A 15192-nucleotide genomic window follows, 5' to 3' on the forward strand; every position below is an offset into this window, starting at 1 on the left:
GTTTTTTTTACTTTCTGTTGGCTGGGCCAGGACAAATTCTTAGAATGCCAATTTTAGTCTCTGCACCTTTTAAGGTATTTAAAAACTTGCCTATACATAAAAATCATAGTATAAGAGGATTCAATTACTTGTGTTTTGTTTAAATTATGGTATTACCTGTTCTATTATCCACTATGTTCTTCCTCCCCATTGTAGGAAAAATTCAGTTTAACTTGCAACTCAAAAACCCTAGATATAAAGAATGTTGACATTTACTGTTGAATAGGTTAATTACCATTTATACTGATTGTTTCATAGTATAATATAAAAAATACAATCCAGCAGATATTTATTGAACTGTAAAGATTTTAACAAATACAAAACCTTACTGGTTTTAAGATTTTTTTTTTCCTTCTTTCGTCTTCAGTTAATGACCAAGTTGAGGCAAAAAGCCAAACCAAAGCTCCAAAAATATTTTTTGGCTGAATCTGCACAAGTGACATTTTTTACCTTTTATAATTACAACCTACAGACACAACTTATAAAACTATGATTTTCATTTGTCACAAGATGGTTTTCTTTTTTTTTTTTTAAACATTTATTTGAGAGAGTTAGCACATGCACAGCAGTGGGAGGAAGAGGGGAGGGCCAGAGGGAGGGAAAGAGAATCTCAAGCAGACTCAGCTGAGTGTGAAGCCCCACACAGGGCTCGATCTCACTACCCTGAGATCATGACCTGGGCCAAAATCAAAAGTTGAACACTTAACCCACTGAGCCACCCAGGTGCCTCTTCTCCTACTATTTTAAAGGCAGATACACTCAGCATTAAAACTGCATTGTAATGGAAACATACCCACATGCACATATACTGGGACAAAGCATACTAAAATAATGAGTGATAAACAGATGCATTTCATTTTGCTCTGATGCCTAATTTTAATAATTGGGCTAAGGAAATTGCCTGTTAGTAATTTTTCCTTCATTTCAAAAGTCAAACTGTTTTTGTACTTAACCTAAAACATGGTTCTAGGCCAGGGGATGCACATCAGAATCACCTCTGGTGTTTGTCAAAAACAGATATACTTTGGCGGCCTGGAATAGACCCAGATCCAGGAATCCCTCTTTTAATTTTAAGCAAGTATTAGGGTAACTTTATTTTAACCTGTACTCCTTTCCCATCAGAGACATGCCGTAAAATAGTCTAATACAAAAATTTAAACATCTATTAGCACGTACTGAATTTAATCACTTTGGTAATTTGACAGCATTTCAGTAATACATTTATAATTATGGGCTTCAAATTATAAGCAATGGACATTGTTATCCATTATGATGTGAACTGTCATTGTTAAGGTTAAGGAAAAACAAGTCACCATCACCACTTGCACAGTAAATAGCAAACACTTCCACTGTGTGTACCACTTCAGGTATTCTAATAAGCACTTTACTAATTAACTCACTCATCTTTACCACATAATGAAACTGGTATTTTTATTCTACAGCTGAGAAAGCTAAGACAAAGAAGAGTTAGGCACACAGGTAAAAGCGAGGGGCCAGGATTCTAACAGCAATCTGGCTCCGGAGTCCTTGCTCTTCCAGTATGGTCTTTCTACATGTTAATTAAAAAAGCATTTGTTGTCTGTGATACTAAATTTATTATTACTAAAATTTATATTATTGGGGGGGATGTATGAGGCCTGTTCTTTCTTGAAATGATCAATAACAAAGTCAAATGTCAAGTTTTGAGAAGACCCGTGTAACCACAGCTACTTGGAGGCTGTGTATCACTCATGTCAGGAACTCATTCTGAGTTTCAGCTTCAAGACTCCCTTTTTGATGGGGAGACATTAAATTTTGTAACAGAGGGTTCTATATATCACAAAGTGTCATGTTTGGTTTTAGAGTATTGAACTTAACCACCTTCCCTTGTAAAATATCACTGGTATCATGCTTCTCATGAAAGCATCACACTAGGAGAAAGGTGCTCCATGCCCCCAGGGATCCTTTTAGTTTAGTCCAGAAACATGATCATTAACCTGACACTAGCATGTTCCAAAGGGCCACATCTACATCTTTTGACACAGAGACTAGGGATCTCATGCTGTACTTTTTTTTTTTTTTTAACTGTTTTATATAGTATGGTCATTATTCCTTCTCTCTCTCCTACAAAGCCCCTCCAGGAAAACTCATGTGCAGAAAGGCAGGCCCTTGGGTCAAAGGTCAAAGGAGATGCAAGTCTCAACACAAGAGTCCTGCCTATACAAATAACAGGTAAATTACTGTACCAACAAATGTACCAAGGTGATCTCACCAAAACCCATCCTGTGTAGTCTAACATCGTACCAAATTTCTTTCCAAGTGCTTCTGAATTTAAAGGGATCCCTTGCAATCCTTCAAAGATACCATTATTAGGAGATTTGTTACACTGGTAATAAGAACAGTATATTTTTAGGAGTTCTTCAAGCTAAGTAGCCCTCTACTGCTCTAAGTTGTGCCTTGTATTTAAAAAAGACTTCACTTTTCATTCTGTCCTACATGCTCTACCCTGTGGCCATAAATCACAGGAAGGCAAACTGATCCTCCTGGGCTGGGAGGGAGGTGAAGGGACAAGATAAAGAACTCTACTTCTCGACACTCTATTCCCTTCCCTAAGTTTCAATTTGCCAAAATATTAAAGTCTTAAAATTTTTATTTTCTCCTTTAACTAAATATGTACAAACACCTCTATACACAGTACAAGCCCTTAAGATAAAAATAGTTTGTCCTTGAGGATCCAATTTCTCAGGTCTATCGAAGTACACAAGGATTTACTGAAATCTTTGTCACATACTCAATACTCTCGCCTGTGGAAAGGATGAATGCAAGCAAGAATACTGAAGCTGAATCACTGTATCAATGCTGCCAGCTAGAACTTCACCACCTTTCTGGTAACACACCCTGGAGATTTTAAAAAACACTTTATTTAATAAAAGTTAAACATACAAAAACTGAAATTAACACACACCCTAAAAATCACCATCTTCCATTAATAGGAAGACACTTTACTATGCATATATTTGGCTTAAACTCAACTCAGGATACTGTGATGTTCACTTATACCAACAAATGCTGACAACTTGATCTAGTTAACAAAAATTACAAACTCCTCTACATGAACATAATATACAGGGAAATTCTGGTGAGATTAATGCACAAGAAATACAATAAATTTTTAATGATGAAACATTCAGTACTCTTGTTCATTAATTTAGCCTTGGGTGGGTTTTTTTTGGTTTTTTTTTTACAAAAATAGTATCTACACTGTATACAGGGCTATACATCAGCTTTTTGTTTTCTTATATAAACATTACACATCCAAAAAATGGTACCACTACCATAAGGGAAAGATCAACACAGGAAAAGCGCAAACATTTAAAAAAAAAAAAGAAGAAGAAGGAGGAAAAAGAAACCAAAAACAAAAACAGAAAACAACAAAAAGCCCTTAGAAAAGGAAGCTGGTCCTAAACATGGTTCTTACATGAAATTAAAACTCAATGAAAAAGTTTTAAGAGCTGGATCAATTTTAGAGACAGCCTAATAAGCTTAGGAAACAAATTATTAAGGAAAAAACTCAAAACAAAGTTTGAAATTTTAATCAAATTAACCTACTTTTAGGCTTCATTAGCAACAGCTAGGTTCAAGTTGAAGGAAAAAAAAAAGATCTCTTTAGGTTGGTATTTTGCCTTGCTGTTCCAGTGAATTACTACAGTGTGTGGCAAGTTCAAAGCATCTGAAAATTCCAGGTTAGGACTTTACAAAAAGTACACACCATCCATTAAGTAAGGGCCTGATATTTGGAAAATCAACAATTCATCTAAGTGCTGTATTTATGCAGCATCTATCTAGAAAAGTTGCTTTATTCAACAAACTTGGAGGAAACTGGTAGTAGTAACGAAAAGTTAATGAATAGCAGTTATCAAATGCAATTTCTTCAAGTTTCATTCTATTGAAGTCAAACAAGGACGACAATGGTATCTTCCTTACTCATCTAACAAATAATTTACCTTTAGAAAAATATAAGGATAAAAAGGTAAATGTAAAGCCCTGCAGAGATGAAATCCAACAGTTCTTCTGATTATTGAGGCATCAAATGCCTGACATTGTATTTAGAGGTATCTTGATATTGTGTCATAGGTTTATCAGCAATTCCACAAGTTCCTACTCCAACTTTTCCGGTTACACTCTCAGGTGAAGCAAAAATACTCCTTTTTACCTAGTGGAAATGAAACAGAAACCATTCTGATTAATTTGGGGGTGAAAACATTTCCAAAATACACTTAAGAAGTACAGTACACATAAAGGGAACTGGAATGCTCTTTTAAATAAAATCTACCAGTGATGCCCAGCATATAAGCACGTTAACACGGCAGGTAGGGTTCATCATACTCCCTCTAAGTGGTATGTAAGGTAGCAAACAGTTTCTCAAACTTTAGTTTATAGAAGGGAAAACAATCTAGATCTTTTGTAATTTCTCATATAAACTCTCTCACTCATAGTGTTTCTACAAGAAAGACAGTGGCTAATGGAGATACTGTGCAATAAGCCAAACAGAAGATTAAAGAGGATTTTGAATTCAAGATCCAGTTATGTATTTCTTTAATCCTATGTATCTCCTTTTTCATTTTAAAGTTATATTAATGACAATTACACTTTTCAAATTTATGAAATACGATGAAAGGATATACTAACCTGGCCTTTTTTGTTTTTAGAATAGGCTCTGTTGTTGAACTGTTGCCATTTAACCTTCTGGTCCTCTCTTTCCTGCTCAAGTTCTTTTATTCTCTGTGCTTTTTTCAAAGCTTTCTTCTTTTTATATTCACGCTGCTGGGCAATCATTTCTTTTCTGTGTGGATATAACAGTTAATGTCAACTCTTAAGATTTAACAGATGATTTCCTTAGAGATATTTAGCAGTACAAAAAACAAACAAACAAAAAAAAGCAAAAAAATATATATATATCCATAATAAACTTAACACATCACATGAAAAGAAGCACTAACACCAACACCACCAACCACCCAGTACTACTAAGAAATGTTATTTGAAATACACAGTATCCCTGGAAGCTTTCAAACCGTATCTGTAATCTACTACCTACTCAAATACATTTTTTATTTATTTACTTTACATAGAGAAAGCAAGTGAGCGTGTGCAAGTTGGGGGGAGGAGCCAAGCGAGAGAGAGAAGCAGACTGCACTGAGTATGCGGAGCCTGACGTGGGATTTGATCCCAGGACCCCAAGATCATGACCTGAGCCAAAATCAAGAGTCGGTTGCTCAACTGACTGAGCCACCCAGGCATCCCCTCAAATCAAATATTTAAACTATGACTTTTTGATGTTTACACTGCTTTTGTCAAGTACATTTAGAAATGAATTTTAACATTAACAGCTGTCTAAACCTTTATCCATTTCTAAATGGACAGTTACCAAGTTTAATATGCTGCACTTAGAAAAGAGATGCAGAGGTGCCTAGGTGGCTCAGTCGGTTAGGTGTCTGCCTTTGGATCAGGTCATGGTCCCAGGACTGATGGAGTCCCGCATTGGGATCCCTGCTCAGCAGGGAGTCTGCTTCTCCCTCTCTCTCTCTCTGCCTGCCGCTCCCCCTGCTTGTGCTCTCTCTCGATCATTCTCTCTCTCTTGAATAAGTAAAATCTTTAAAAATTAAAAAAAAAATTTATCTCTATTTCACCTTGATAGGAGAAGCACAGGAGAATAAAGGAAAATCACAGCTTAAAATTCTTAAAAACAAAAACTGGGGTTTTTCAAAAACACTCCTCTATATAGGATCAGAGCCTAAAGCTCTCTCAATAATTTCTGCTGACTTTCAGTAACTTACATACTGACTTTCTCACCAAAAGGATGAAGAACGAGGTCTTTAAAAAAGAGGCAATATGATCGAGATGCCTGTGCATCATATAATCACCACTAGGAAGCAAGGTGTGGTTTTTGTGTTTTCTGTTTTTTTTTTACACCGATGTCAAAGACTAAAAAAAATAGAGATGTTACAATGTTCTACAATCTGATATTCTCATCAGGATACTCAGGTGGTATAATTTTTCCAATTTCAAATATATTTAAGTAGCAACTGAAGTTTTTTTTTAAAGATTTTATTTATTTATTTGACAGACAGAGATCACAAGCAGGCAGAGAGGCAGGCAGAGAGTGAAAGGAAGGGAAACAGGCTCCCTGCTGAGCAGAGAGCCCGACATGGGGCTCGATCCCAGGACCCTGAGATCAGGACCTGAGACGAAGGCAGAGGCTTAACGCACTGAGCCACCCAGGCGCCCCAAGTAGAAACTTAAGTTTTAAAAACCTGTGACAAATCCAAAAAAGAGAAAATTGGGGCAAATATGTGTAAGATAACCAACCATAATATTGTTAATTCTACCTCTTAAATACTATTCAAACCATACACTTCTCTCCTTCTACCGCTGCTCCCTGGGTTCAGGCCACATTACCTTACACCTGGATCACATCAGTAGCTGCCTTCCCTCTGCTGTCAGTGATTATTTGAAAGTTCAACTAGGATGGCATGATATCTCCTCTATTTGAAATTCATCAGTGGCTGTCAAGCTCCTCATAATCTGACCTTGACCTCTCTAACCTCGTCTCCTGTCAAATCACCCACTTTTAAGCCCCAAGTGTTATTACCACAGGAATTTGTTTCTGTTACCTCCATGTTCTAATCTTGTTTTCTTTTTTACAAGTTTTCTGAAAAGTTTTTTTTTTTTTTAAAGATTTATTTGACAGAGAGACAAAGAGCACAAGCAGGGGGAGAGGGAGAAGCAGACTCCCCTCTGAGCAGGGAGCCCAATGTGGGGCTTGATCCCAGGACCCTGGGATCATGACCTGAGCTGAAAGCTGATGCTTAACCGACTGAGCCACCCAGGCACCCCTGAAAGTTTTTTTTTAAACATTTACTAAACTCTTATTCCATGTCAAGAACTGTGCTACATGTTTTATAAATGTTAACATTTAATCCTTATAACCCTACAATGGAAATATTATCAACCCTGTTTTACAAATAAGGAAAGAAGTTAAGCAGTTTGCCCAAGGTCATACCTTTAAGTTCATTCATTACCTGGCTAACTCCTTTTCAAATCTCCATTAAAAAAAATTTTTTAACGATTTTATATATATATATATATATATATATATATAAAGATATATATATAAGTATATATATCTATATATATATAAAGATTTTATATATATATAGATATGTATCTCTCTATATATATATAAAAAGAGCATGTACATGCACACATGCACGCACACACACCAGCAGGGGGAGTGGCAGAGGGAGAAGCAGGCTTCACCCTGAGCAGCGAGACCAAGGCAAGAGTTCAATCCCAGGACCCGGAGATCGTGACCTGAGCTGAAGGCAGCCACTTCACCAACTGAGCCACCCACACGCCAGATGTCATTTTCTCAGACATTTACTCTGATGACTGAAGTGCAGTTTAGGTATCTTTGCTCCCTTAAAGCACCCATTATGTTCCCCCTTCATAACTTCTGTATCAATTATTAAAGTTCTCCTTTAATTTTATGTATCGTTCTCTAGCCTATAAACTCAATCAGGACAAGGCCCAAGCTGGAGTCTTCATTGTGGTAGAAACCCAACACCGGGCTTAATAAGAGGTACACAGTATCCTCTTAATAACTGTATGCCTAAGTTGGCCTAGGCATATACAGACAGACAAAGTTGACCCTATACTGCTAATCTTCAAAATAATGGTAAAGAGTATTATAACCTTTTTACCTTAACCTAGCCTGCATGGATTCTACCTCAACTATCAAAGTGGGGAAGACTATACTTAAACTGCTCAAGTCAAAACCACTTACTTTGACATGGGTTTATTGCCACTGTCCTCCTTTGCCTTCCTTCCTTCTTCTACAGGCTTGAGGTTCAACAGCGGGGTCACTTCCGCATTGCCGTAGCCAGCAAAGGTGATGGCAGCGGTGCCGTTTTCTTCATCTATCTCCTCGATCTCCGCTTCGTAACACCTGTAAAGATATCATGACTGTAAGCAGGTGAGTAAAGGTTTGGTACTCAGCCTAAAAGACTTACACTGTAGAGCTTCAACTATTACTGTGTCTTAAACGGAACGTCTGTCATCAGTTGGCTCTTTAGTAAAGGTAATATAAAAGAGTGGTTGGAATTAGCCATCTACTATGAAAAAAAGGGATCCTAATCAAAATATTGTCAAAAAAGTCCTTATAGGCCTTTTAAATATGCTTTAGTTGGTCTCTTTGAGAAAAGGTATTTTTATATGAATAATTTAAGTGTGTATGTTTCACCTAAGTCTAAGGTAGCCAACCATTTACTAAATTTTCAATTTGAGGAAAATATTAAGATTATAAACTACCCATTCATTTTCCTCTGCTTTGATTTTTCTCTCGTCTAGGATCCAAGCCCTTCAACTGCCCCAAAATGTAATCAAAAGCTAAAAACTAAACTGTATAGGTGGTAACCATCCAAGAATCAAATTGGCTCTACAAATCATACTGGCTACATAGAAGATTAAAACAGGGTAGTTCAAACTGAATAAAAACTTCTTACCATTGTGTTTTATTATTTCATGTTATAGTTAGAGTTTTTTTCTACACTTACTGTCCATCTTCACTCCAGATTGCCATACACTTGTCTCCCACTTTCCATGAATGAGTGGGCTGGGTAGAAGCAAAACTGTCTGAACTTGCAAGAGTTTCAGAAGGTTGAGTTGACAGAAGGTCTTTGGTTAGTTCTATAACTTCCTAAGAAGAAAAAACAAAAACCGTAATATTACTTTTATAATTCACTTATCACCTACTTTCAACAGGTTTTCAGTTTTTGATGACAACAGCTCTCACACCATATACCATTTATTAAGTACACTAAACATTTTTATTTGTAATTCATTAACAATACTATGATGTAGGTACTACGATTATCCTCAAAGAGAAACTAAGATACAATATTTTATATAGTGGTGGAACTAGGATTTAAACCCATACAGTTGCCTTTCAACTTATTAACCTCAAATACTAACAAACAAGGGTAGACCTGGCCTTATACCATGCATTATTTCTTTTTTCAAGAGAAAAAAGCCCCACCCAATGTGGGGCTTGAACTCCCAGCTCTGGTATCAGGAGTCACCTGCTCTACTGACTGAGCCATCAAGGTACCCCTATCATGTAGTATTTCTAAGTACCTACTTTAGCTACATAGATCTAATATGAGAAATAGTCAATTATGAAGGACTAAACTAGGCTCAAGATCACTTTTTTCTCCTATCTTGTCACATATATTTCATGTACCTGGACTGTTTTACAGGGCATTAGTATTAACTCTCTAGCCAACATGTTCTTCCCCACCCTTGTCCAAACAAAACAAAATAAAACAAAACAAAACAAAACCAAACCCAAACCTTTTGAAGCAGCCTTATTAGTAATAAAAATGTTCCTGCTCATACATATTTGTACTAAAATTCTATAGGCACATATAAAAAGCCAGTAGTCTTCCTATTCATTAATTGTAAAACTTACCCCCCCGTCTATGTAAGTAAATTACCAGGTTAGATTTTAAATATTCTATAAAGCACATTAGCACAGCTTCATTTAGAAGGGAAAAATAAAATAAATGTAACACACAGGGAGGCAATACCTTCCTGTGTGGCAAGTACTTTTTCTGTTTCAGGCTTATACTTACTGGCTTCGTTAAAGGGTGTTTGGTAGGGTTGGTTAAAAAACTTTAATAGCATGAACTGATAAGACTGTGCTACCTATTTACTATATTTTACTCTGATGAAGACCTATGTAATGCAGCTCCGTATCTGATTTATTTTAAAAACTTGCATACCTGCGCCCACAGTTGCATATAAAATACCTTAATACATCACACTGTGTTTTAGGAGAAAATGTAGCAAAGTTAAACTCTATACTGAGTTTCTTATGGCTCCCATTGAAGTTTTATAATGGTAGTTTTGGTTCAGTAACCAAGAAATTACATATTAGCTTTCTCCTAAAGATTCTAGATCTTCATGGCTATTTTTGAAAAACTAATATTGAGCCTTCGAAAGAAAAAGAAAAAAGGAATATTAATAAGCCCTTGGGAGAAAGGCCATTTTTGTGAATTAAAAAACTAAAAAACTAGACTAACTCAGATTTGAGTTAAAAACTCAGTAGAGTAGTATCTTTAATGAGATTTTATTAGGTGCCAAAGAGCCATTTAAATATCTTTTTATTAGACAATCCTTTGCAATAAAGCAAAGAACTTCCACATAAACACATAAATAGATCACGTACTATACAAAGAAGGAGAGTAAATTATCCAGTCTTGTTTTTAGTCAACCACTATTAGGGCCAAGAATATAATCTAGTAAGCCTGACTCAAGAGCCCATATAAACCCTATCATTAAACATTTAACTAAAGCACAAACATGATTTCTATATTTGTAGGTCTCAGATTTAAAACTCTACCTCTCTTAGCATAGAGCATCTTGCCATTTTATTTTCATAAGGAAATACATTTTAACCAAAGGGTCCTGAAAAGCTGTGCATGTTAAAATTTTCAGAGGCCTGCACTGAAGTGACACTTTTAAAAAACCGAAAGCATTTATCTCTAATAGTCCTTTCATTTTGCCATGTTTCATAAACCCCTCCCAACAAACTATGAAGACCCTTCTCAATGTTTTCTTTACATGTGCATACGGACCAAAGTATTAGAGAAACTATTTTATGTATGAGGGGGTTCTTAAAGGTACATACCATTAATTACTTTTCCTCCCCCAAGTCTGAGTTCTGAAACTGCTCCTTCATCGACAGATGGGCAGCAGTTACAGTAATCGGCAATTCCAGGAAGCATCAGATGTTGTGATCTACATATCAGCAGGTCAAAGGGTGCACTCAAGCACTCTGCTTACTGAAGGAAGGCGTTTCGGGGATGCAGAGAGCCACTGTAATATATGAGACAAGTGACTTGACCCCTGCCTCCTTTAGAACCAGTTTATTCAGCAAAACAGCCTAATAAATTGACTATTTTTGTGATTATCACAGACTGCCTGGGGAGCTAGTCAGGAAGCTAGCCTAGATCTTACTATATCCACTTTTTTAGGTGAAAAAAGGCAATTAGGACTTCAGCAGATTAATGTGCTGCCTGCTGTGTTAACTTTATTCTATATGAAAGACAGTACATAGAAAAATAAACATAGACGCCTCACTGGCAAAATGAAGTCACTGAAAAAATGCAGAAAAGCATTTTGTTATAAATGAAAAGGCAAAGAAATTCGTAACCAGGGTAAAGACATTCCACTAAAGGAACACAAAACAGAGGAGGCCACAAACTCAGTCATCAGTCTGAACAAGTATTCAGCAAATATAAAAGGCAGAATTAAATATCAAAGGCATGAGGTATATATCCCAGAAAACAGAGAAAACATAAAACGGAAAAATATTTTTTAAAAATCCATGATAAAACAGAAGCTCTAACTGTAATCAATGGAGACAACAACTGGTAGATGGAAGCAGATATCCAAACACTTTTCAAAACATTATCTAATCTTTAGTGATGCCTTCTATCTTTGAGTAATTTTTAGTTCAAAAAAGACCTGTATCTAGCAAACAGACATGGAAAATTTGTTTTCATGACGAAATAAGAGGAAAAGAAACTGTGATCAAGACTGGTCAGGAAAAACATTCTGTATTATTATCTGAAGTTTCAGAACTTAGCTTCTAAATCTGTGCTATCCAATATGGTAGTCACAAGTGGCTACTTAAAAAAAATTAAAAATTCAGTTCTTCAGCTACCCCAGCCATATTTCAAACATTCAGTAGTCCCTACTAGCTACACGACAACAGAGCAGATATAAAACATTTTCATCACAACACAAAGTTCTACTGGACAGTGCTGTTCTAAATGGTTGTAGAAAAGATGATACTTCACAGATCAATGACCACCAGGTCATTATTAACTGAACCCTAAGAAGGACATTTATGTGCTTACTAGAATGCCTACCACTAGAGTCTCTCTCCCTACAATACTTCCACTAAAGATCATGTCACAGTAAGGCAATTCTGCCTAGTCTCTTGACGGTTTATTCTAGAAATATTAAAAGAAAAAAAAACCCTCACAATGTTTTAACCTTCACTCCCAACTTCCCCTCTACCAGTTCCATACATATCCTTCTTCCAACTGCCCAGGAAGCAATATACCTAATATCAACAATGTTTTATTTTCTTCAAAGAAAAAAAAGACTGCTTTTAAGCTAGTAGAAGAAGATGCCCGCCAGAATTTCTCTTTGAGGTAAACAGAAAATTGGTCTGGGAGTGGGAGAAATTGCTCCCCAAACATCTTTTTAGTACTGGCTAGCACTCTCAAATTCACTGGCCTGACTTCTACATACTGAAGAGGGGTCCTGGTTTTCTGTGTTTTCAAAAATTACATACTATTGCAATTTCAGGCAAGTTTATCCTAATTCCACAATTTGAACCTGAAAATACTCAACTCATTTTAATTATGCCCAGATAAACTCTTTCAAAGTCCTGTATCTGGATCCTATTTCAAATAAGTCTCATTTATTTGCAGTTCTAGTAACTCTAAAATATTAATTTTATTGGGCAAGAGGATGATAAAGGGAGGGAAAGGATTTAGATAAAGATGATTCTAGTTTGGTACTGAATCAGTAAAGAAAAATCACCAAATCAAAACACATTGTAAAACTTTCAAAAAATCAGGTTCAAAATCTTAAGTTCTCAAATTTATTAAAATGAAGTGAAACATATGTATAGATATACAGTATTTTTATTAATCAACCTTGTGTTCTGAAAAGCAACAGACATGTACTATATGGTTTTATGCTTGTTTTGAAACCCCAAGTGCAGGTTTTAAAAAGGCAAGTTTCATACCTACTGAATTTTCCCATGACAAACGAAACAAATTAAGATCTTTCCACACCCATTCAATTTAACTTCAACAAGTGTCAGCAACTACAATGTAAAATCTAGCCTTAAATTCAAATATTATGTAACATGTATGCAGAAAACAAGTATCTCTTTAGATATCTTTATGTATTTTTAATACAAGGTGTTTACCTGCTAGCTTTGAAACACACACACACACACACACACACACACACACACTCTCTCTCCCTGATTTTTCAAAGAACCTTGTGACATTAAAAAGACTCTTAATCAGGTTATATTTTTCTCATTGTTTTCATCATTTATAAAATGCTTCTACATTTGTTTTTTTCTAATACCAGTATAGGTAACATTTAATTCCATGTGTTTTCTTTTAGCTACTTCTCAGATTTCCTTTGCCAGATCTTTAAAAATAAAAGCACTCTCTACTGTAAAATTATATGTACCTCTTCTCTAGGTTTGACAGAGACTTAATTCAAATATTTTTAAAAATTCTGTGAACATACAAGATTTACATAAGAACAATGCTTTACTCATTCTGATGCATACGACTGAGGAAGCAACCCTACCACTGCGAGCCATGCGCCCTGTGCACATACACACGCATGTGCACATACACATGCACACACGGGAGGAAAGGAGAAGAAACACTCCCCTCCAAATGGTGCTTTAGCTTCTAAGCAATAAATCATTTGGAAAACAGAGAAATACTTTTTCCAAGCGATGTAACTATTAGTGTCCTCTTATACTTACTTGTAAATCTTTCTTTAATTTTAGCAAATCTTCATTTTCTCCGTTTCCGGACAATGCAGCTTCGACTTGCTGGAGTTGAGCTTTGTAGCTTGCCAGCTGCTTTGCTAGATCCTCTGACATCTGGGGGAAAATAAAAAGGGTAAGACCAGGAAAACAACCAAAAGCACCATAAAAAAATAATTTCCCTGTCTGCCTGACTTAATCCTTACCAGTTTTGCTCCCAACTCCTTCATATAATTCATTGCTGCAACTTAACTCATTACCATTACCTTTACTCTTAGTTCTGAGGAAAGCTGTGAGTCAAATCCAAGCTTCAAGGGAATGGATTCCGCAGATTATAAACTTGTTTTTGTTTCTGTGTGGAATTTATCGGACAACAGCTAAGGCAAAAGGAAAAAGGAGAATTTCTAATCTTCTTTAAACTCCTGTAACAGGGAAGACACTGTATTTGGCTCAATTAACAAGGTTGTTACATCTTCGCCGGGAAAAATTTTTAAAAAGCACTAACCTGCTGGAAAAAATCGAGATTTAAGAAGAAAATATTTCTAAACCCTAACGCAGACTTCCAAAACAAAATATATATGACTTTTGGACTAACTACATAGATAATAATCTCTACATGAACTATTAATTGGTAAGTGTGCTCAGAAGCTCTTCTCCAGAGCAAAAATGTTTCACCGGGTCACTTAAAATATTGCCGATGCAGCGTCTTCATTAACGAAAACGGCACAACCACTGGCCCGTTTAGGCATTCTAAGGAGCGTGCCTTTCACCCAACCTGCCTCATTCTTTTCCGGAAAATAAGATATACCGGAATCCTTTCTCGGTTTGTCAAGACAACACGCGGGGCTTCCGAGGACCCTTCTCTGTCTTACAAGTCCCGTCCAACCACAGCCTGGAATTTGGAAGGGCTCCAAAGGGGCTCGAGTTAAGCCAGGCACCCAACCCCTCAAAGCCCGCCACAACCAGACCTCGGAATTCAAACACAAGCTCCAGAGAAACGGAAAACAAACGGAGCGGACCCCAGCAGCGTCGGAGCCTCACACCCCCAAACGCGCTCCGCAGGGAACCGCTGAGGCTTCCTCAAGAGGCCTCCCCAGCCCTACCCCACCCGACCGGTTTCCCGGGTTAGCCCCGGTCGTCGCTCCTGGCCGCGTTCGGGGCCCCTCAGGGCCCAGCTCTGGGTGGCAGAAGAGGCCGGGCCCCTAAGACTCTTGCCGGCGCCCAGGCCTCTCCAACGCGGCCGGCTCCTCGGCCTCAGGCCTCGGCTTCAACTAGGGAGAGGCCGAGGCCCCGAGGCCCTGCTCTCGCCCTCGCCGGCTTCGTTACCTTGTGTGGGGCTGGGGGTAGGGCGACAGGAAGGGGTCGGGGCAAATGAGCCCAGTAGTGGCGGCGGCAACAGCGGCAGCAGCTGCAGTAGGAAAAATCTCCGCGGTAACAACAAGGCGACTCTGTCCGAAATGGGAGAACTTGGCCGGCGATGGGGGGGGAGGGGAAGAAAGCCGGGCACTGGAAGGAGG

The 15192-nt window shown here is 37.4% G+C and overlaps 1 protein-coding gene across 1 annotated transcript; it reads right to left on the reverse strand.

The window, feature by feature from the left end:
* Positions 1-2921: 2921 nt before the first annotated feature.
* Positions 2922-15172, reverse strand: SMNDC1 (survival motor neuron domain containing 1). The gene is made up of 6 exons (XM_032312394.1): positions 15002-15172; positions 13673-13792; positions 8634-8776; positions 7865-8026; positions 4708-4861; positions 2922-4231 (listed from the first exon to the last, which is right to left on the reverse strand). The coding sequence occupies exons 2-6, from the start codon at positions 13790-13792 to the stop codon at positions 4094-4096; spliced, it is 717 nt and encodes a 238-aa protein (XP_032168285.1). The 5' UTR covers positions 15002-15172; the 3' UTR covers positions 2922-4093.
* Between the last annotated feature and the right edge of the window lie 20 nt (positions 15173-15192).

The sequence above is a fragment of the Mustela erminea genome, chromosome 14 (assembly GCF_009829155.1).
Source record: "Mustela erminea isolate mMusErm1 chromosome 14, mMusErm1.Pri, whole genome shotgun sequence".
Lineage (NCBI taxonomy): Eukaryota > Metazoa > Chordata > Mammalia > Carnivora > Mustelidae > Mustela > Mustela erminea.